General features: G+C 41.0%; 1 protein-coding gene across 3 annotated transcripts in view; it reads right to left on the bottom strand.

The window, feature by feature from the left end:
• CNKSR3 (CNKSR family member 3) overlaps positions 1–22,336 on the bottom strand; it is a 112,640-nt gene that overhangs the window by 14,665 nt on the left and 75,639 nt on the right. For all 3 annotated transcript variants that reach the window (XM_050786791.1, XM_050786793.1, XM_050786792.1), the window contains exons 5-9: positions 20,530–20,571; positions 17,543–17,662; positions 15,199–15,258; positions 3,944–4,012; positions 3,530–3,676 (exon numbers count right to left, since the gene is read on the bottom strand). In XM_050786791.1, coding sequence (XP_050642748.1) covers positions 3,530–3,676; positions 3,944–4,012; positions 15,199–15,258; positions 17,543–17,662; positions 20,530–20,571 — 438 coding nt within the window. The remainder of the gene's footprint in view (positions 1–3,529; positions 3,677–3,943; positions 4,013–15,198; positions 15,259–17,542; positions 17,663–20,529; positions 20,572–22,336) is intronic.

Raw genomic sequence — 22,336 nt, 5'->3', positions numbered from 1 at the left:
GCTTTTTTTTTTTTTTTTTGGAGACAGGGTCTCTACTCTGTCACTCAGGGCGGATGTAGTGGTAAAATCAAGGCTCACAGCAGCCTCCCACTCTCAAGCAATCCTCCCACCTCAGCCTCCCAAGTAGCTGGGATTACAGGTATGTGCCAACCAAACTAGTTGGTTTTAAAAAAAATTGTTGTAGAGACAGGATCTTGCTTTGTTGCCCAGGTTGGTCTTGAACTCCTGGGCTCAAACGATCCTGCTGCCTTGGCCTCTCAAAGCGCTATGATTACAGACGTGAGCCCCAGCAGCCAGCCCCGACTAGACATTTCTCAAGAGGAGATATACAAATGGCCGACAGAGATATGAAAAAATGTTCAACGTCACTAGTCATCAGGGAAATGCAAATCAAAGCCACAGTGAGATGACTGCGGGCACCTGTTGGAATGGCTACTATCAAAAAACAAAAGGTAAGGGTGATAAGGACGTGGAGATGTAGAAATCCTAGCACATGGCTGGTGGGAATGTAAATTAGCAGAGCCATTATGGAAAACATTATGGAGGTTCCCTGAAAAATGAAAAAGCAGCCTCACTAGTGGATACACATCTAAAGGAAATGAAATCAGTATGCTGAGGAGGTATCTGCACCCTCATGTTCACTGCAGCATTTTTCAAAATAGCCCAGGCATGGAGTCAACCCAAGAGTCCATCAACAGATGAATGGATAAGGAAAACATGGTGTATATACATAAGGGAATGCTACTCACCCTTAAAAAAGAAGGAAATCCTGGCCAGGTGCGGTTGGCTCACGCCTGTAATCCTAGCACTTTGGGAGGCCAAGGCGGGCGGAACACCTGAGGTCAGGAGTTTGAGGCCAGCCTGGCCAACATGGTGAAACTCCGTCTCTGCTAAAAATATAAAATTTAGCCGGGCATGGTGGCGGGCACTTGTAATTCCAGCTACTCAGAAGGAGGCTAAGACAGGAGAATCGCCTGAACCCAGGAGGCAGAGGTTGCAGTGAGTGAGCCAAGATCGCGGCACTGCACTCCAGTCTAGGCAACAAGAGCGAAACTCCATCTCAAAACAAAACAAAAAAAAGAAGAAAAGAAGGAAATCCTATCATGTGTGACAACAGGGAAGAACGTGGAGGACACTGTGTTAAGTGAAATAAGCCAGGTACATATAGACAAATACCACATGATCTCACTTATATGTGGAATCTAAGAAAAAAAATCTAACTCTTAGAAGCAGAGAGTAGACTGGTGGCTGCCAGAGGTTGGAAGGAGTGGAATTGGGGAATCCTGGTCAAAGGGTACAAAGTTTCAGTTAGCCAGGAAGAATAAGTTCAAGAGATCTATTGTATAGCATGGTGACTATAGCTAATAAAAATGCATTGCATGCTAGAAAATTGCTAAGTTGCTATAACACGTGTAGATTTTGAGTGTTCTTGCCACAAATAAATGTAAATGGTAAGCATGTGAGGTAATAAATGTATTAATGACCTTGATTTAGCCATTCCAAAATGTAAACATATTTTGAAACACTGTGTTGCACAATATAAATATACACAATTTGTATCTGTCAATTAAAAAGTGAATTGTAAAATATGTTCGGTTATTATTTATAAACTGTAATTATGGTCCCCTCTTGCCCTACCTTTATTTCTGCGAGTTTTTGTTTGTTGGTTGGTTTTTGTTTTTGTTTTCAGACAGGGTCTCACTCTGTCACCCAGGCTGAAGTGCGGTGGCGTGATCTCGGCTCACTGCCACCTCTGCCTCCTGGGTTCAAGCAATTCTCCTGCCTCAACCTCCCGAGTAGCTGGGATTATAGGCACATGCCACCACACTCAACTACTTTTTGTATTTTTAGTACAGACGGGGTTTTGCCATGTTGGCCAGGCTGGTCTCGAACTCCTAACCTCAAGTGATCCACCCACCTCAGCTTCCCAAGATGCTGGGATTACAGGCGTGAGCCACCACACTCGGCCTCTGAGTTATTTATTTTTAACCTCTCCTCTGTGACACCATAATCTTTCCATAATCTCTCCAGCACCTTGCCTCAGAAAGTTTCAAAACTGATGGTTTAAGACTATTGTTCTTCCATGGGAAGACATACAATAACATCAAATAGTTACAAACAAACCATAATCTCAATCTTATAAAAGGGCACTATAAGGTTATTGCTTTTCATTCTCAGTTTATGAAACAAACACTAGGCCGGGCGCGGTGGCTCAAGCCTGTAATCCCAGCACTTTGGGAGGCCGAGACGGGCGGATCACGAGGTCAGGAGATCGAGACCATCCTGGCTAACACGGTGAAACCCCGTCTCTACTAAAAAATACAAAAAACTAGCCGGGCGAGGTGGCGGGCGCCTGTAGTCCCAGCTACTCGGGAGGCTGAGGCAGGAGAATGGCGTAAACCTGGGAGGCGGAGCTTGCAGTGAGCTGAGATTCGGCCACTGCACTCCAGCCCGAGCGACAGAGCAAGACTCCGTCTCAAAAAAAAAAAAAAAAAAAAAAAAAAAAAAAAAAAAAAAAAAAAAAAGAAACAAACACTAAGGACCAATGGCACAACAAGGAGTGTGACCAGTGAGTGTGATCCACCCAGGTGTCAGCAATAAGGGGGTATATTGTTTGAAAAGAATTTAAATAAAACTCAGTCAGTTTGTCTTCTATTATCAGCACAGACTGGCAATACTACATAATGCCTAAATAACGGTGTGATACGGCTCCCCATGGGGTGGGCTGCACTCACCGCCCCCAACCCTGCCTTGGTAAAGCGCTGCTGAAGACTCAACCCCACGTGGTCTCTCCAGCATTAGTGTTCAAACTGTATACAGTTATGTAGGTATGTGTTTGAAACGAGAGAGGAGAGGGACTAAAAGGAGCTTTTGGCAGTGATGGAAATGTCTGTATCCACCTATCTGATATGGGAGTTACTAGCCGTATGTGAATATTCTGCACCTGAAATGTAGCCAGCGATCCTGCAGAGATTAACTTTTAATGTCATATCATTCTTTTTTTTTTTTTTCTTTTCTTTTTGAGAACGGACTCTTGTTCTGTCACCCAGGATGGAGTGCAGTGGCGCGATCTCGGCTCACTGCAAGCTCCGCCTCCCAGGTTCACGCCATTCTCCTGCCTCAGCCTCCTGAGCAGCTGGGACTACAGGTGCCCGCCACCATACCCGGCTAATTTTTTGTATTTTTAGTAGAGATGGGGTTTCACCATGTTAACCAGGATGGTCTCGATCTCCTGACCTCATGTTCTGCCTATTTCAGCCTCCCAAAGTGCTGGGATTACAGGCATGAGCCACCGCGCCTGGCCTTATTCTTTAAATAGTCATATATGGTTACTGGCTACTATACTGTTCCATGTAGATCTAGAATTTATATTTTCACATAGGCAGGATTATAGGATAATTACATACAAACTCCCAAAACCAATCAATCACCTTCAAATTTCTATCTCTTTTTGTTTGGAGACTAATGAGATACTCGACATTGTTCAGGTGCTGATGCTAGACGGAGGCTTACAGTCAATCCCAGATACCTGTACAAGAGGTGGCTTCCAACGTAGGTTTTTCAAGGGAGCAGGAGTAAAGTTGAAAGACCCAGTGGGGCGCTTCTTAAGCAGTAACACAACTCCTGTGGGATTCTCTCTCAATTTCTTCACCAGATTTTTCAGCTGCCATCCCACCTTCAAATAAAGAAAATGGAGAGGGAGGACTTGAAACTTGCTCATGAATAATGAAAAACTGAACCTATGAATTTATCTCGAGGCAATCTGAGTTGTGAGCAAATACATAGAAACAAAATAGGCAGGCACAAGTATGTTCATGTTAGCACAACCTAAAATAATGAAAAATGGGATGTAAGCAGAAAATTTTAAAACTTTAAACAGAACGGTTTTAGATTTAATTAAAAGTTCTAAAGAGGAAAATTGAGTCTCAATAAACAAACTCACCACAGTTTGCTGATTAACTTGAATGACTTCATCACCAGCATGAATCTTCTGAGATCTGTCTGCAGGAGACTGTACAGAAACAAAATAACCTGCCTTAATTTTTTTAAACCTTCTATTTCTTTCTGTTTTTATTTATTCTTTCTTCTGTAGACAATTAGCAACTGAAATAACATTTTCTCAGGAAAAATAAACAATGCACTTTATTTCCCCGAGACTACACAGTCTATAGGACCTTCCCCATGAATCCTGTGTTATCCATTTTATTAGTGTCTGTTATAACTGATAATTTGTCTGTTAGAATAGCCAGGTTCATCTAATCTATCGGGAAGAGACTGGACATACTGTCTTTTGTTTTGTTTTGCTTTTAAGACAAAGTCTCACTCTGTCACCCAGGCTGGAAGGCAATGGTGGATCTCAGCTCACTGCAACTTCTGCTTCTCGGGTTCAAGCAGATCTCCCAACCTCAGCCTCTCAAGTAGCTGGGATTACAGGCACCTGCCACCACGCCCAGCTAATTTTTTAGTAGAGATGACGTTTCACCATGTTGGCCAGGCTGGTCTCAGACTCCCAACCTCAGGTGATCTGCCTGCCTCAGCCTCCCAAAGTGCTGGGATTACAGGCGTGAGCCACTGCGCCCAACCTGGACATATTGTCAAAATGATTGGCTGATAGAAGCTATTGGCTCACTAAAAAATTCTTACACATATCCTTATCAAAATTAATCCCATAAAAGCTGACCAACTGTTCAACACGGAAAATCATCCTTGTAACTCTGTCATCTCGTTTTCTTATTAAAACTAAATGTCGTTCTTATTCTACTTTTCCGTATTATTGCAATGCTGCTAAAATAGAAAGTTGGTGGGAATAGAAATTGCTTTAAAGAAAATGAATTTAGTTTTCTTTTCATTTTCAGATTACATTCAAAAATGAGTTTTCAGTGTCAAAACAAAACCCGAACTTTTTTTCCTTCAAATAATGCCTGGTTATTAATTTACCATTGCTGCAACAAAAATATATATAAAGGGATATAATCCATTTGTCAAATATTTTGCTCACGGTGTTCTTGTTCATATAAGCCATCTAGAACTCCTATGTTGAAGGTATCTCACATATGACTAAGAGAAGAAGAAAGGACAAACCTTGGATTTCAAATTCTAATCAAACCTTATCTAGAACAGAGTATTTAATTTTCTAACTTACATCACTGGCTGAATCTTCAAACAATTTCCAACTATCCAAAAAATAGCACTTTTGAACACGGGGAGAGGGATAGCAAGACCCAAGACACACTGGCTGAAGTTTCTCTAAATTGTTGTGACAGGCTCAACGGGAAATTAACAAGCAGCCCTAAACTGTAGAAATATTCCCTTTGATTTTATCTAGGTCCATACAAGGCCCTGGTAACTGTGACAGTTATTTGTGAAAACATTTAAACTCCTATAGTACCCCGCAGTGCTCACCTGAGAGACCAGCCCATGTTCATCTCAAGTTTCTGGTTTTTTGTTTTGTTTTGTTTTGTTTGAGACTAACTCATGCTCAGTCGCCCAGGCTGGAGTACAGTGGTGCAACCTCAGCCCACAGTAACCTCTGCCTCTGAGGCTTAGCCATTCTCCTGCCTCAACCTCCTGAGTAGTTGGGATTATAGGCACCTGCCACCACACCCAGCTAATTTTTGTATTTTTAGTAGAGACAGGGTTTCACCACACTGGCCAAGCTGATCTTGAACTACTGACTTCAGGTGATCCGCCCGCCTCGGCCTCCCAAAGTGCTGAGATTACAGGCGTGAGCCACTGTGCCTGGCCCATCTCACGTTTCTCACATCACTTAAAAAATGAATTTATCTATGCTCCTTTTAGTTCCGTGTGTCAGATGCTGAACCCACAGTTACAGGCCTACTTTAGTAATTCTGATCTTAATCGGTCGAGTCCAGTTAATCTTCCTGGGCAAGGGATTCATTTAAGATAAGCTTAACTTTACAAAAGTTAGCCCAAAGGCCAGGAAGTCCCTGCCTCTACATGTGCAATCTTAAAAAACATGCTCTGATGTCCTGAATTGACTTCCCTTCCTAAGGACCCTTTTGCATTCATTTCTCAAATGTCCAATCAAGTGATTAAGAGTTGTGTTTGGCAGAACACTGGTAAAGAGAGAGTTCGGTACCAAAATTCTGCCCAGGGCAGTAGCTCTTGCCTATCTTCACCATGAGGAGGACAACTGAAAAATGATGCTTGTGTTGGTTTGCTGCAGAAGGGTCATGACCTAGAGAATAATGCACCCATTCTTCAGAGGCTAATCTAACTCCCATTTGATCTGAGGAGTGGAGGACAGAAGTATGGATGAGGTTGTGTCAAGACTCTTGTCAAGGTCTAAAATAACATCAAAAAAAGAATTAAGATAGAGAAACATCAGACACGGTTGGGTCTGACTTTGGAATGATCCTGGCCTCTCAGGTAACTTACCTCAAAGAAAGGGACTGAAGGCCTTGCTTGCTTGCTTCAGCCTCAAGCAAGCATTGCTTCAGCCTCAAGTCCAAGATTGAAGAATATGAACATAATTCACTTGTGAAAACAATGGGTGATTTTCATCCACTGCTACCTACCATACTAGGCTTCTATTAAAACATTCTGACAGTGAAGTCATAGCAACCTTAAGTGACAGCCAAAAGCTGACCTGGAGCTGGCACTTTCTACTGCCATTTAAGTATATAATACCCAACATTAAGAATAAAATATCCAGGGGCCAGGCGCGGGGGCTCACGACTGTAACCCCAGCACTTTGGGAGGCCGAGGCGGGAGGTCAGGAGATCAAGACCACCCTGGCTAACACGGTGAAACCCCATCCCTACTAAAAAATACAGAAAATTAGTGGGGCGTGGTGGTGGGCGCCTGTAGTCCCAGCTACTTGGGAGGCTGAGGCAGGAGAATGGCGTGAACCCAGGAGGCGGAGCTTGCAGTGAGCCACGATAGTGCCACTGCACTCCAGCCTGGGGGACAGAGCGAGACTCCGTCTCAAAAAAAAAAAAAAAAAAAAAGAATAAAATATCCAGATTGAGTCGGGGAGAAGTGGGCTCTCACCTAACTTCCCACGCTTGTCTAGAAGACTTAGACTTACTTAGCCTAGTGTCTAGCACATTCCAGGTCCTCAATAAATGCAAACTGAATGACTAAAGGAATGAGTGACATTTTCAAGTGGATTACCAGATGGAAGAAGACAAGTTTTCTTTTTTGATCTCTAACAAGATGGTAGCCACCACTCCCTGAAATGACTTCCATACAGTCTTACATGGGAACACCAGGGCCGACCCTGAGTCTGTCAGCCAGTGTTACAATTCTGGTAGGAATTCAGGGAATATATCATTAATGACATATGACATTTCATTTAATTCAAGAGCAGCTTTGTTTAGTCTGTCATTGAACTCTTTTCTTTTTTTTCTTTTTTATTTTTTTTGAAATGGAGTCTTGCTCTGTCACCCAGGTTGGACTGTGCAGTGGCTCGATCTCGGCTCACTGCAACCTCCTGGGTTCAAGCAATTCTCCTGCCTCAGCCTCCCAGGTAGCTGGGATTACAGATGCGTGCCACCACGCCTGGCTAATATTTTGTATTTTTAGAAGAGACGGGGTTTCATCGTGTTAGCCATGATGGTCTTGATCTCCTGATCTCGTGATCTGCCCACCTCAGCCTCCCAAAGTGCTGGGATTACAGGCGTGAGCCACTGAGCCGGGTCCGAATTCTTTTCTTTAAAAAGGGGGGTGGTACAAGAGGAAGGAAAACTATGCCTTCCAGTAGTAAATCTGTAGTGCTCCAGATCCAAGATAGCAATTGCTTCAAGACTCAATAGAGGTGGAAAACACACTGGTCTGGTTAAGAGAGACAATGCAATCATCAAATTGCTAGACTGCAAAACTTCAACTCTAAAAACTGAAATGACATTCACCATGTTTCTCATCTATACAGACATGACTGTGTTCTTATCACGGCTAAGCTGCAACGTACTGAGTCTCACACAAGAATGAAGGAAGAATCGTGTGTTGCATCTTGTGTCTTTTCTTCAGCACCATCCCCAGCCTAAAAGCAGAGCTTCCTGTGCTGTTATTATCTAGGAGGTGACACGGTATAAAAACTCCTAGTGACTCTTAGGGCTTCCTCGCTGTAGCTCAACAGAGAATCCTGAAAGACACTACCATTTCCTACCCATTCATCTACCAGAACCATGCAATGCATTTATAATTCATTGACTGCCTTAAGCAGTATCATTTTGTCAGTACAAAAATCAAGTGCTTATCACAGACACTCAAAGATCATGCCATTTTCCTTTATTGAAAGATCTAGGGGGCGGAGCAAGATGGCCGAATAGGAACAGCTCCAGTCTCCAACTCCCAGCGCGAGCGACACAGAAGACTGGTGATTTCTGCATTTTCAACTGAGGTACTGGGTTCATCTCACTGGGGAGTGCCAGACGATCGGTGCTGGTCAGCTGCTGCAGCCCGACCAGCGAGAGCTGAAGCAGGGCGAGGCATTGATCAGGCACACCAGGAGATCATATCCCACACCTGGCCGGGAGGGTCCCACACCCACGGAGCCTCCCTCATTGCTAGCACAGCAGTCTGTGATCTACCGGCAAGGCAGCAGCGAGGCTGGGGGAGGGGCGCCCGCCATTGCTGAGGCTTAAGTAGGTAAACAAAGCTGCTGGGAAGCTCGAACTGGGTGGAGCTCACAGCAGCTCAAGGAAACCTGCCTGTCTCTGTAGACTCCACCTCTGGGGACAGGGCAATAACAAACGCAGCCGAAACCTCTGCAGACGCAAACGACTCTGTCTGACAGCTTTGAAGAGAGCAGTGGATCTCCCAACACGGAGGTTGAGATCTGAGAAGGGACAGACTCCCTGCTCAAGTGGGTCCCTGACCCCTGAGTAGCCTAACTGGGAGACATCCCCCACTAGAGGCAGTCTGACACCCCACACCTCACAGGGTGGAGTACACCCCTGAGAGGAAGCTTCCAAAGCAAGAATCAGACAGGTACACTCGCTGTTCAGAAATATTCTATCTTCTGCAGCCTCTGCTGCTGATACCCAGGCAAACAGGGTCTGGAGTGGACCTCAAGCAATCTCCAACAGACCTACAGCTGAGGGTCCTGACTGTTAGAAGGAAAACTATCAAACAGGAAGGACACCTACACCAAAACCCCATCAGTACATCACCATCATCAAAGACCAGAGGCAGATAAAACCACAAAGATGGGGAAAAAGCAGGGCAGAAAAGCTGGAAATTCAAAAAATAAGAGCGCATCTCCCCCGGCAAAGGAGCGCGGCTCATCACCAGCAACGGATCAAAGCTGGACGGAGAATGACTTTGACGAGATGAGAGAAGAAGGCTTCAGTCCATCAAATTTCTCAGAGCTAAAGGAGGAATTACGTACCCAGCGCAAAGAAACTAAAAATCTTGAAAAAAAAGTGGAAGAATTGATGGCTAGAGTAATTAATGCAGAGAAGGTCATAAACGAAATGAAAGAGATGAAAACCATGACACGAGAAATACGTGACAAATGCACAAGCTTCAGTAACCGACTCGATCAACTGGAAGAAAGAGTATCTGCGATTGAGGATCAAAAATGAATGAAATGAAGCGAGAAGAGAAACCAAAAGAAAAAAGAAGAAAAAGAAATGAACAAAGCCTGCAAGAAGTATGGGATTATGTAAAAAGACCAAATCTACGTCTGATTGGGGTGCCTGAAAGTGAGGGGAAAAATGGAACCAAGTTGGAAAACACTCTTCAGGATATCATCCAGGAGAACTTCCCCAACCTAGTAGGGCAGGCCAACATTCAAATCCAGGAAATACAGAGAATGCCACAAAGATACTCCTCGAGAAGAGCAACTCCAAGACACATAATTGCCAGATTCACCAAAGTTGAAATGAAGGAAAAAATCTTAAGGGCAGCCAGAGAGAAAGGTCGGGTTACCCACAAAGGGAAGCCCATCAGACTAACAGCAGATCTCTCGGCAGAAACTCTCCAAGCCAGAAGAGAGTGGGGGCCAATATTCAACATTCTTAAAGAAAAGAATTTTAAACCCAGAATTTCATATCCAGCCAAACTAAGTTTCATAAGTGAAGGAGAAATAAAATCCTTTACAGATAAGCAAATGCTTAGAGATTTTGTCACCACTAGGCCTGCCTTACAAGAGACCCTGAAGGAAGCACTAAACAGAGAAAGGAACAACCGGTACCAGCCATTGCAAAAACATGCCAAAATGTAAAGACCATCAAGGCTAGGAAGAAACTGCATCAACTAACGAGCAAAATAACCAGTTAATATCATAATGGCAGGATCAAGTTCACACATAACAATCTTAACCTTAAATGTAAATGGACTAAATGCTCCAATTAAAAGACACAGACTGGCAAACTGGATAAAGAGTCAAGACCCATCAGTCTGCTGTATTCAGGAGACCCATCTCACACGCAGAGACATACATAGGCTCAAAATAAAGGGATGGAGGAAGATTTACCAAGCAAATGGAGAACAACAAAAAGCGGGGGTTGCAATACTAGTCTCTGATAAAACAGACTTTAAACCATCAAAGATCAAAAGAGACAAAGAAGGCCATTACATAATGGTAAAGGGATCAATTCAACAGGAAGAGCTAACTATCCTAAATATATATGCACCCAATACAGGAGCACCCAGATTCATAAAGCAAGTCCTTAGAGACTTACAAAGAGACTTAGACTCCCATACAATAATAATGGGAGACTTCAACACTCCACTGTCAACATTAGACAGATCAACGAGACAGAAAGTTAACAAGGATATCCAGGAATTGAACTCATCTCTGCAGCAAGCAGACCTAATAGACATCTATAGAACTCTCCACCCCAAATCAATAGAATATACATTCTTCTCAGCACCACATCATACTTACTCCAAAATCGACCACGTAATTGGAAGTAAAGCACTCCTCAGCAAATGTACAAGAACAGAAATTATAACAAACTGTCTCTCAGACCACAGTGCAATCAAACTAGAACTCAGGACTAAGAAACTCAATCAAAACCGCTCAACTACATGGAAACTGAACAACCTGCTCCTGAATGACTACTGGGTACATAACGAAATGAAGGCACAAATAAAGATGTTCTTTGAAACCAATGAGAACAAAGATACAACATACCAGAATCTCTGGGACACATTTAAAGCAGTGTGTAGAGGGAAATTTATAGCACTAAATGCCCACAAGAGAAAGCAGGAAAGATCTAAAATTGACACTCTAACATCGCAATTAAAAGAACTAGAGAAGCAAGAGCAAACACATTCGAAAGCTAGCAGAAGGCAAGAAATAACTAAGATCAGAGCAGAACTGAAGGAGATAGAGACACAAAAAACTCTCCAAAAAATCAATGAATCCAGGAGTTGGTTTTTTGAAAAGATCAACAAAATTGACAGACCACTAGCAAGACTAATAAAGAAGAAAAGAGAGAAGAATCAAATCAACGCAATTAAAAATGATAAAGGGGATATCACCACCGACCCCACAGAAATACAAACTACCATCAGAGAATACTATAAACACCTCTACGCAAATAAACTGGAAAATCTAGAAGAAATGGGTAATTTCCTGGACACTTACACTCTTCCAAGACTAAACCAGGAAGAAGTTGAATCCCTGAATAGACCAATAGCAGGCTCTGAAATTGAGGCAATAATTAATAGCCTACCAACCAAAAAAAGTCCAGGACCAGATGGATTCACAGCTGAATTCTACCAGAGGTACAAGGAGGAGTTGGTACCATTCCTTCTGAAACTATTCCAATCAATAGAAAAAGAGGGAATCCTCCCTAACTCATTTTATGAGGCCAACATCATCCTGATACCAAAGCCTGGCAGAGACACAACAAAAAAAGAGAATTTTAGACCAATATCCCTGATGAACATCGATGCAAAAATCCTCAATAAAATACTGGCAAACCGGATTCAGCAACACATCAAAAAGCTTATCCACCATGATCAAGTGGGCTTCATCCCTGGGATGCAAGGCTGGTTCAACATTCGCAAATCAATAAACATAATCCAGCATATAAACAGAACCAAAGACAAGAAACACATGATTATCTCAATAGATGCAGAAAAGGCTTTTGACAAAATTCAACAGCCCTTCATGCTAAAAACGCTCAATAAATTCGGTATTGATGGAACGTACCTCAAAATAATAAGAGCTATTTATGACAAACCCACAGCCAATATCATACTGAATGGGCAAAAACTGGAAAAATTCCCTTTGAAAACTGGCACAAGACAGGGATGCCCTCTCTCACCACTCCTATTCAACATAGTGTTGGAAGTTCTGGCTAGGGCAATTAGGCAAGAGAAAGAAATCAAGGGTATTCAGTTAGGAAAAGAAGAAGTCAAATTGTCCCTGTTTGCAGATGACATGATTGTATATTTAGAAAACCCCATTGTCTCAGCCCAAAATCTCCTTAAGCTGATAAGCAACTTCAGCAAAGTCTCAGGATACAAAATTAACGTGCAAAAATCACAAGCATTCTTATACACCAGTAACAGACAAACAGAGAGCCAAATCAGGAATGAACTTCCATTCACAATTGCTTCAAAGAGAATAAAATACCTAGGAATCCAACTTACAAGGGATGTAAAGGACCTCTTCAAGGAGAACTACAAACCACTGCTCAGTGAAATAAAAGAGGACACAAACAAATGGAAGAACATACCATGCTCATGGATAGGAAGAATCAATATCGTGAAAATGGCCATACTGCCCAAGGTAATTTATATATTCAATGCCATCCCCATCAAGCTACCAATGAGTTTCTTCACAGAATTGGAAAAAACTGCTTTAAAGTTCATATGGAACCAAAAAAGAGCCCGCATCTCCAAGACAATCCTAAGTCAAAAGAACAAAGCTGGAGGCATCACGCTACCTGACTTCAAACTATACTACAAGGCTACAGTAACCAAAACAGCATGGTACTGGTACCAAAACAGAGATATAGACCAATGGAACAGAACAGAGTCCTCAGAAATAATACCACACATCTACAGCCATCTGATCTTTGACAAACCTGAGAGAAACAAGAAATGGGGAAAGGATTCCCTATTTAATAAATGGTGCTGGGAAAATTGGCTAGCCATAAGTAGAAAGCTGAAACTGGATCCTTTCCTTACTCCTTATACGAAAATTAATTCAAGATGGATTAGAGACTTAAATGTTAGACCTAATACCATAAAAATCCTAGAGGAAAACCTAGGTAGTACCATTCAGGACATAGGCATGGGCAAAGACTTCATGTCTAAAACACCAAAAGCAACGGCAGCAAAAGCCAAAATTGACAAATGGGATCTCATTAAACTAAAGAGCTTCTGCACAGCAAAAGAAACTACCATCAGAGTGAACAGGCAACCTACAGAATGGGAGAAAATTTTTGCAATCTACTCATCTGACAAAGGGCTAATATCCAGAACCTACAAAGAACTCAAACAAATTTACAAGAAAAAAACAAACAACCCCATCAAAAAGTGGGCAAAGGATATGAACAGACATTTCTCAAAAGAAGACATTCATACAGCCAACAGACACATGAAAAAATGCTCATCATCACTGGCCATCAGAGAAATGCAAATCAAAACCACAACGAGATACCATCTCACACCAGTTAGAATGGCGATCATTAAAAAGTCAGGAAACAACAGGTGCTGGAGAGGATGTGGAGAAATAGGAACACTTTTACACTGTTGGTGGGATTGTAAACTAGTTCAACCATTATGGAAAACAGTATGGCGATTCCTCAAGGATCTAGAACTAGATGTACCATATGACCCAGCCATCCCATTACTGGGTATATGCCCAAAGGATTATAAATTATGCTGCTATAAAGACACATGCACACGTATGTTTATTACAGCACTATTCACAATAGCAAAGACTTGGAATCAACCCAAATGTCCATCAGTGACAGATTGGATTAAGAAAATGTGGCACATATACACCATGGAATACTATGCAGCCATCAAAAAGGATGAGTTTGTGTCCTTTGTAGGGACATGGATGCAGCTGGAAACCATCATTCTTAGCAAACTATCACAAGAACAGAAAACCAAACACCGCATGTTCTCACTCATAGGTGGGAACTGAACAATGAGATCACTTGGACTCAGGAAGGGGAACATCACACACCGGGGCCTATCATGGGGAGGGGGGAGGGGGGAGGGATTGCACTGGGAGTTATACCTGATGTAAATGACAAGTTGATGGGTGCAGCACACCAACATGGCACAAGTATACATATGTAACAAACCTGCACGTTATGCACATGTACCCTACAACTTAAAGTATAATAATAATAAATTAATTAATTAATTAATTTTAAAAAAAAAAAGATCTAGCAGCTGAAGCTCAAAATTAGACACATATTTCTACCAAACAGATTAGAAAAGCAGCTACTAAAATTTCCCCTAATTTTAGGAATTATCTCCTCTTGTCTTAGCTGATTAAATAGGTTAATTCCCCCAAATCCATGGTTCTTTTACACAGACCCAGGGAAGCTATTCAAACATTTTTAGTTTCATATCAATGTCTTTCAAAAGCACGCCATATTGTAGGCTGCAAGAAGAAAGCATTCAACTAGCTCTACTTCTCACAAATTCAAAATGTTGAGGGGCTAAAGACAATCCTACACATAGCAGAATTTCCAGAAGGAAGTACACAGTGTACACAAGTCTCTCACAGTAGAAAACAGACCTGCTTTTCCTATTCAAAGGGCGGGGAGAGAGGACTAAATTTCAGTATCATGCCAAATATTATGAAACACAACTATAAAAATATGTTGTAAAAAAAATCCTGAAATAGCTGCTTTGGAGACATAAAAATTCCATTAAATCAAAAAATATATATATTATACACATGGCTACCAATCCCAGTTCTTATAAGAGTGATTCTCAAAAACAAAAAGATCATTGCTTTTGTATTTATGGCTTCACACTTCCAGGGTGCAAAAGCAGTAATTAACACAAGGGTAGCATAAAAACTGGGCAAGGTGTATGAACAAGAGCAATAAAGGACGATTTAAATAATAAATTGACAACAGTTGGTGACAAGCAGTACTCTGTCAACAGAAATAAACAAAGCAGGCACCCATGCTCTCATAATAATCAAATAGCATGCACACATTTAAATTCAAAGTATAGAGACTGTGGATCAAATTTGTTTAAACACACAACAGCTTTTACACTTAATGAATATACACTTACATTTTCTGTGGTTCCAGTAATCACGTGTAACCCATCGTAGGTTGATTTGATGTACATGCCCTGGAGTGAGTCACAAACAGATTAACTCATTATTCCAACATTTACAGACATCACCCCAAGCAAGACTTAAACTTATAAAACATTAACAACAGTCCCTTCAGAACAATACTCGTTTTTCAGCCTCCTGAAACATCGAGAAACAAGATCCAAAGGGTGGTGAAGGGGAGCTAAGCAAACTGAAATACTGGTGAAAGCAGTAAAACGTGTGATCTCTTTGATGCTATAATCTGTGTACCAGGCACACAGAATTATGCCACACTCCGAGGATGTGGGCTTTTTCTTAGACCTACAGAATGAGTGAATGAAGGAGGCACTTCAAACAAGAACGGTTCTATTATGTTGACGATGAGACGGGGTCTTGCTATGTTGCCTAGACTGGAGTGTAGCGATGCCAACACAGCTCACTGTTACCTTGAACTCCTGGGCTCAGGTGATCCTCTCACCTCAGCCTCCCCAAGTAGCCAGGACTACAGGTGTGTGCCACCACACCCAGCTAATTATTTTATTTTTTTAATAGAGAAAGGACCTCGCTACGTTACCCGGGCTGGTTTCAAACTCCTGGGCTCAAGTGATCCTCCCACCTCGGCCTCCCAAAGTGCTGGGATTATAGGAGTAAGCCACCACACCCAGCCAAAGAACGGTTCTTTCTTGACCATTTCTTGGTCTAGGGACACAATATATTCATTTAAATTTGGTAACCGAAATAACCTCAGAGTGACTATTAAAGCTACTAATAATCAGACAAAGATACATGAACAAAGATTATTAAATAACAAAGCATAGGTAGCAAATTAGTAACAGACATCCTTCCTTTTAAGGGAAATATAAAGATGAATGAATATTCTCTCTCCTAAGAGGCCTGAGAGGCAAACTCAGAGGCCATGCCTCACTGAGTGATACACCGAATATATCATTGAGGAATTATTTCTGCAGTTGGACTCACCACATTTAATGTTGTTTAATTAAACTGCTACAAGATGGGAAAAGAGAGCAAAAAGTAGAACGGGCAAAACGTAGTTGCTCACCCTGGTATCTATGCTGTAATAATGTGGACCCTCCTCAGACATTATGCTGCACCCAGCCTGCTCATTAACCTACACCAATTTATGATGAGAGACCCATCGAACACCAACACCTTCAGGTTCTCCCCATTCCTCTCCTATCCTGTTACTTTCACTCACAGATTATATCAGCTTCTCCCCTACACATGGTACTCCCCCTCCCAGGGCACTGCTTGTATAACTCTACCATCTGAAATGACAACTCCATTTCTGCCTGCTCAGGGCATTTATCTGCTTAAATATTTGACTATAAACCTACCTCCAGGAAGTCCTCCCTGTTTAAACTTAATCTGTTATAATCCATCATTTGCCTTGAAGTCAAGCAGTACCAATATGCAAATTTCTGCTCACTAAGAATGTGGGCCTAAAACAGTAGGTTGATTTTTGTTTTTTTCTAAGAGCAGAGACTACCTTAATAGCTCCCAACAGCTACCTATACATTAGATACTTCTCCCCCTCCACCTTCTCCTCCTCCTTTTTCACCTCCTCATCATCAATACCAGCAACAGTAGCTGCAGCCACATTAATGCACACGTACTATGTGCTTGGGGCCTGGCACTTGGCACTCACAATCTAATACAATACTTTCAACAACCCTATGAGGAAACTGACACGTAAAGAGGTTAAGTCCCTAAAGAGCTGGGACTTAAACCCAGCTCTCTCTGACTCAAAGCCTCTAAGCTAACTAATGGGCTTCACAGCTTCTTCATGAAAATTTCAGCAAATTAATCCCACAGGATGCACGCTAGGTACTAGGAGACTACCTGTATGTAGTCCCACAGCCTGTTATGATATAGCTCGTATATTACTTATGAAACGTTTCTAAACCCTTCTTAAGAATCACTGCCTTCAGCCAGTCTCTTCCGACATTCTTCTAAGTGCTAATAGAGACTTTCAGACAGATGTTGTTTTTGTAGCCAGAGACCATATTTCCTTTGTGTAAATGTTTTATATTTCCTTGCATTACTAAGTCCTAAAAATAAAGTGTTATCTTCAAAATATGAGTATACAGTTTTAAAATTGTATTTATTTTTATACTTTGAAGGTAGAAAACATATCAACAGGATTCAAGATAGCACATTCCTAACTACATCACGGAAGGCGGTCTAACTTAATTCTGCTTTTCAGAATTATAGTGAAAGCAATAAGGAATTTTTTTTTAAAAATTTAGTAAATGATGATACATGTTATCTGAAAATAAAACAAGTGTTATTAGAACTTACCAGGCCTTCCCCAGGTTTAATGTTTGGTAAGTGAACTTCCTCCAGACATGCACATTGGCTCATCACAGGATCTGTGGTAGATCGGATTGTTTTGTCACAGATGCCATTTAAAACCTTGACCTAGAATTGGAGAAGCAAATAGTCAGGAAAGTTCAATCATTAACCAAGTTTCTCTCAAGCTGATTTTTAGAGAAACGCATTTCACCTATAATCTTTAGGTCTGGTCGGCAATCATTCTGATAATTCTGCTCAATGAATGCATGGCATTTAGACTCCATGTTTACCATCCGTGGGAATAGTGCCACTATTTCAGCTTTGTTTACAAAGGGCAGTTTTTATATTCACTCCTCCATGACCACCGAAGAGCACAGGCCAGGCAGAAATCCCCTTTCAGCAATGAAGTGGAATCATCTCTCCAAGGCCACCTACCTGACTTTTCAATGATTGCTCACAGTCTCTGAACACCAAATATTGACAAGGCAAAAAAAAAAAAAAAAAAAAAAAAAAAAAATTGTTTTGGGCCTAAACCATTTTTTTAATGGACTTTACTTTTTAAAGCTGTTTTAGGTTTATTTAAAAAATTGAGCAAAAAGTCCATTGAGTTCCCATATATCCCCTCCACCACCACCCTCCATTCCCAGCTTCCTCTATTATTAACATCTTGTCCTAGTGCAATGCATTTGTTACAAATGATGAACTAGGCTGGGCACAGTGGCTCACGACTGTAATCTCAGCACTTTGGGAGGCCAAGGTGGGTGGATCACCTGAAGTCAGCAGTTCAAGACCAGCCTGACCAATATGGCAAAATCCCATCTCTACTAAAAATAGAAAAATTAGATGGGCATGGTGGCAGGTGCCTGTAACCCCAGCTACTTGGGAGGCTGAGGTTGCAGAATTGCTTGAACCTCGGAGGCAGAGGCTGAGGCTGCAGTGAGCCGAGTCACACCACTCTACTTCAGCTTGGGTGACAGAGGGAGACTCTGTCTCCAAAAAAACAAAACAAAACAAAACAAAAACAAATGATGAACTAATATTCAGACATTAACTAAAATCTTTAATTTATATTAGGGTTCACTTTTTGTGGTGTACATTCTACGAGTTCTGACAAATGCCTAATGTCATGTATCCATCATTACAGTCTCATACAGGATAGTTTCAATGTCCTAAATATCCCCTGTGCGCAACCTAATTATCCACCACCCCATCCCTCACCATGAACCCCTGGCAAACATAGATCTTTTTACTATCTCTGTGGTTTTGATTTTCTAGAATGCCAAATAGTCAGAATTTTGCAGCATGTAGCCTTTTCAGACTGCCTTATTTCAATTAACAATATGCTTGTAAGTTTCCTCCATATATTTTCAGGACTTAATAGCTTATTTCTTTTTTATTGCTGAATAATATTCTATTTTATAGATGTACAACAGTTTCTTTATCCATTTACCTATTGAGAGACATTAAGGTTGCTTCCAATATTTTTGGCAATTTTGAGTAAACCTGCTATAAACATCCTGTGCACATTTTTTGATGTAAATTTTCAACTCCTTTGGGTAAATATTTAGGAGCACAACTGTTGGATCATATGGTAAGAATATGTTTCATTTTGTAAGAAACTTCCAAATTGTCCTCCAAACTGCCTGCACCATTTTGCATTTCTACCAGCAATTAATGAGCATTCCTGTTGCTCCACATCCTCAGCAGCGTTTGGTGTTGTCAGTGTTTTATATTTTAGCCTATATAATAGGTGTATAGTGGTATCTCGTTGTTTTAATTTGCAATTCCCTAATTACAGATGACATTGAACATCTTTTCATAGGCTTATTTGCCATGTGTATGTAAGTACCTGTTCAGATCTTTTGCCTCCTTTATAATTGGGTTGTTTGTCTTCTTATTCTTATTTTAAGAGTTCTTTGTACATTTTGGATACAAGTTCTTTATCTGATAGGTGTTTTGAAAACATTTTCTCCCAGTCTGTGGCTTGTCTTTTCATTCTCTTACCAGTGCATTTCACATAGCGGTTTTTAATTTTAATGAAGTCCACGTTATCAATTTTTCCAAAAGCATGAATTATGCTTTTGGTATTCTATCTGAAAACTCATTGCAAAACTGACTGACAGTCACCTACATTTTCTCCTATGTTATCTTTTAGATGGTTTATAGTTTTGCATTTTACATTTAGGTCTATCATCTTTTTAGTGATCACTCACATTCTTTGAATGCCAAACACCGACGAGGTAAAACTAAAGAGACAATGAGAGGATCCCTATTAAGTAGTCTCCTTGTAGAAGTCACAGTGGTTACGTGTGCTATTTCCCCAATCAGACTCATCTAACCTTTCAAAATTAAACCACCAAAGAAATCAGGAAATTCCAAAGAGTGATTTTTCTTTCCAAGGGGGAGAATCCAAGAAGTGATACTTTTTACATTCCTCCAATTTGTTTGGCCTCCCTATTTATGGAAAATATATTTATAGCAGTTTCATTGCTAAATTCCTCAACATCAGTAGGAGGAAGGTCTTATCAAAAGAGCACAGGCTGGCTTATGTCAAAAGGAGGAAGTGATGATGAATAGTTACAAAATGCTCCTTAAACAGTTACAGCACATCCCCCCTCCATCATAAGGTTGTTGCCAAGAATTTTTTTCTTAAATCAAAACAGTCCTAAAGTGAAATTTGCACATCAGTTCAATCATGATTAGCAGGCTAGCTAGCAATGTACGTATAACTGTATCCTGATACAATGTTCAGAAAAAGTAATAATAAAACAGAGACTCAATGTAGCTAATTTAAGCACAGGAATTTTCACAGTAGTTGGTCTTGTTAAGTAACTTTTGTGCTTTCCCTTCCACCTAAATTTAAAAACTCATGTCCCAAAAGCCAATATTTCAGAGTATCTCCTGAAGTAATTAGCCACGGTGCATTTACTTAATGTGATTCCCACTGCCTTTGGAAAAGGAATTTTACAATAACTTTTAGAACGCATACTTACCACAGTCAAAACTTTATCCTCCATTTCTGCTACAAAGCAATCCTAAAGAAGGGGATGGAGAAAATGAACACTGAGTACAAGAGTTAAAAACCTTCAGAACTGTTGGCTTAGCTTTCTAGATATTTTCTGCAGCTCAAGGTGGTCCCTGACACAGCCCTTAGCCTGCACAGTCCTGCGGGACTGGGATGGGAAAGGGAGGGCACAGTGAGAACAGAGCTGACATTCTCACCTTCTGAAGGTCCCGCTCTCCCCTGACCCAAGGAGTTCTCATCCAAGGAACCCATTTGGCCAATTACTTAATTTGAAAACTTACAAAAATCATTGCACTGAAATCCACCTACTCTCCAGACTGTCCAGAGAGTAGTAAGTCAGAAATCCAAGTCAAGAAACCTGACGATGGCTCCCAGTGTGCCCCCAGGAACAGATAGCAGTGGGCCGACAAGCTGGCAGTCTTTAGCTCTGGACCTGCCTACAAGAATAGCTTTCAAATAAGGGCTTGAGTAAACTCAGCCACAAACGTTTATTTTAAGCACCACTGAGATTAAATCAGATATTTCAGTCCTTGATAGATGAAAAGAGTTCAACAAAACATTCATTAACACACTGCCAAAAAAGTGGTCTTGAGGTATGCTATTGATGACACGAAATAAAGGGCTGGAATGCAAAGCATTATTTATTCAGCTTAAGAACAAAAGGCTTGGAACACTGTATGAACTGGGTTAGCTGATTATAGGAACCACCATTGTCCTGTCTCAAAGCTGCCAAAGTGAAATTGCCAATGTGAAACTTTCACAGTTAACCTTCTAGAACTCATCCGTAGCAAAGGATTTCAACCTATACTGCAGAATGCATGCAGAAAAAAAAAGTCAATACAACTAGACTCTATAGAGTTTATTCAGCACTATTAACTGTAATCCCAAGCTAGGACAATCTTAAAGATAATGCTAATTCTTTTATGTACATGAAAAAATGTTAATCAACTGTGTTGGAATTGTCAGGCGAAGATTTTTCACTTCAATCAAAAAGTCATTTTTAGGTTATGTTTTACTACTTCTGAAGGAGGAAGATGACTACCAGTTTCTACTCTATATGATTTAATAATCAGACTTTTATTGTCTTCTTAAATTTGTTTAAACTTTTTTCTACTAGATAAAAATGTAGGAAACGATAATAAGGACTGCTCCTAAAATTTATACTGACTCTCAGGAAAAGAGCAGCCCAGGGAGAAAAGACTTAAAAAAAATAAATTTAGAGATGTATTTTTACATGTGTGAAGTTGATATTAACTTAAACTACAGGAGCAACCTCTGTAAATAGGAATAATTATAGCTAAAATGTGCTTTTCCAATTCTATCTTATAGATAAAACTAAACTGTCAACTACCGTTATGGCTCATCCCCCATTAATACTATCTGACAGATTTGTTAAATAAATTTCAACCTTGGAAACACCGTATACATATGTGACTGTGTGCTAGAAATAAAACTAATACTTTGTGTTTATCTTTCATCACAAATTTCTTTTTTTTTTTTTTTTTTTTTAGACAGGGTCTCACTCTGTCGCCCAAGTGGGAATGCAGTGGTGCCATGTCAGCTTACTGGCAGCCTTGACCTCCCGGGCTCAACTGATCCTCCCATCTCAGCCTCTCAAGCAACTGGGACCACAGGTGCATGCCACCACGCCTGGCTAATTTTTGTATTCTTTGTAGAGACGGGGTTTCGCCATGTTGCCCAGGCTGATCTTGAATTCCTAGACTCAAGCCATCCACCCGCTTCGGCCTCCCAAAATGCTAGGATTACAGGTGTGG

The sequence above is a fragment of the Macaca thibetana genome, chromosome 4 (assembly GCF_024542745.1).
Source record: "Macaca thibetana thibetana isolate TM-01 chromosome 4, ASM2454274v1, whole genome shotgun sequence".
In the NCBI taxonomy this organism is placed as follows: Eukaryota; Metazoa; Chordata; class Mammalia; order Primates; family Cercopithecidae; genus Macaca; species Macaca thibetana.
The sequence above is the reverse complement of the archived record's forward strand: the minus strand, read 5'-3'. Positions and strand labels throughout refer to the sequence as shown.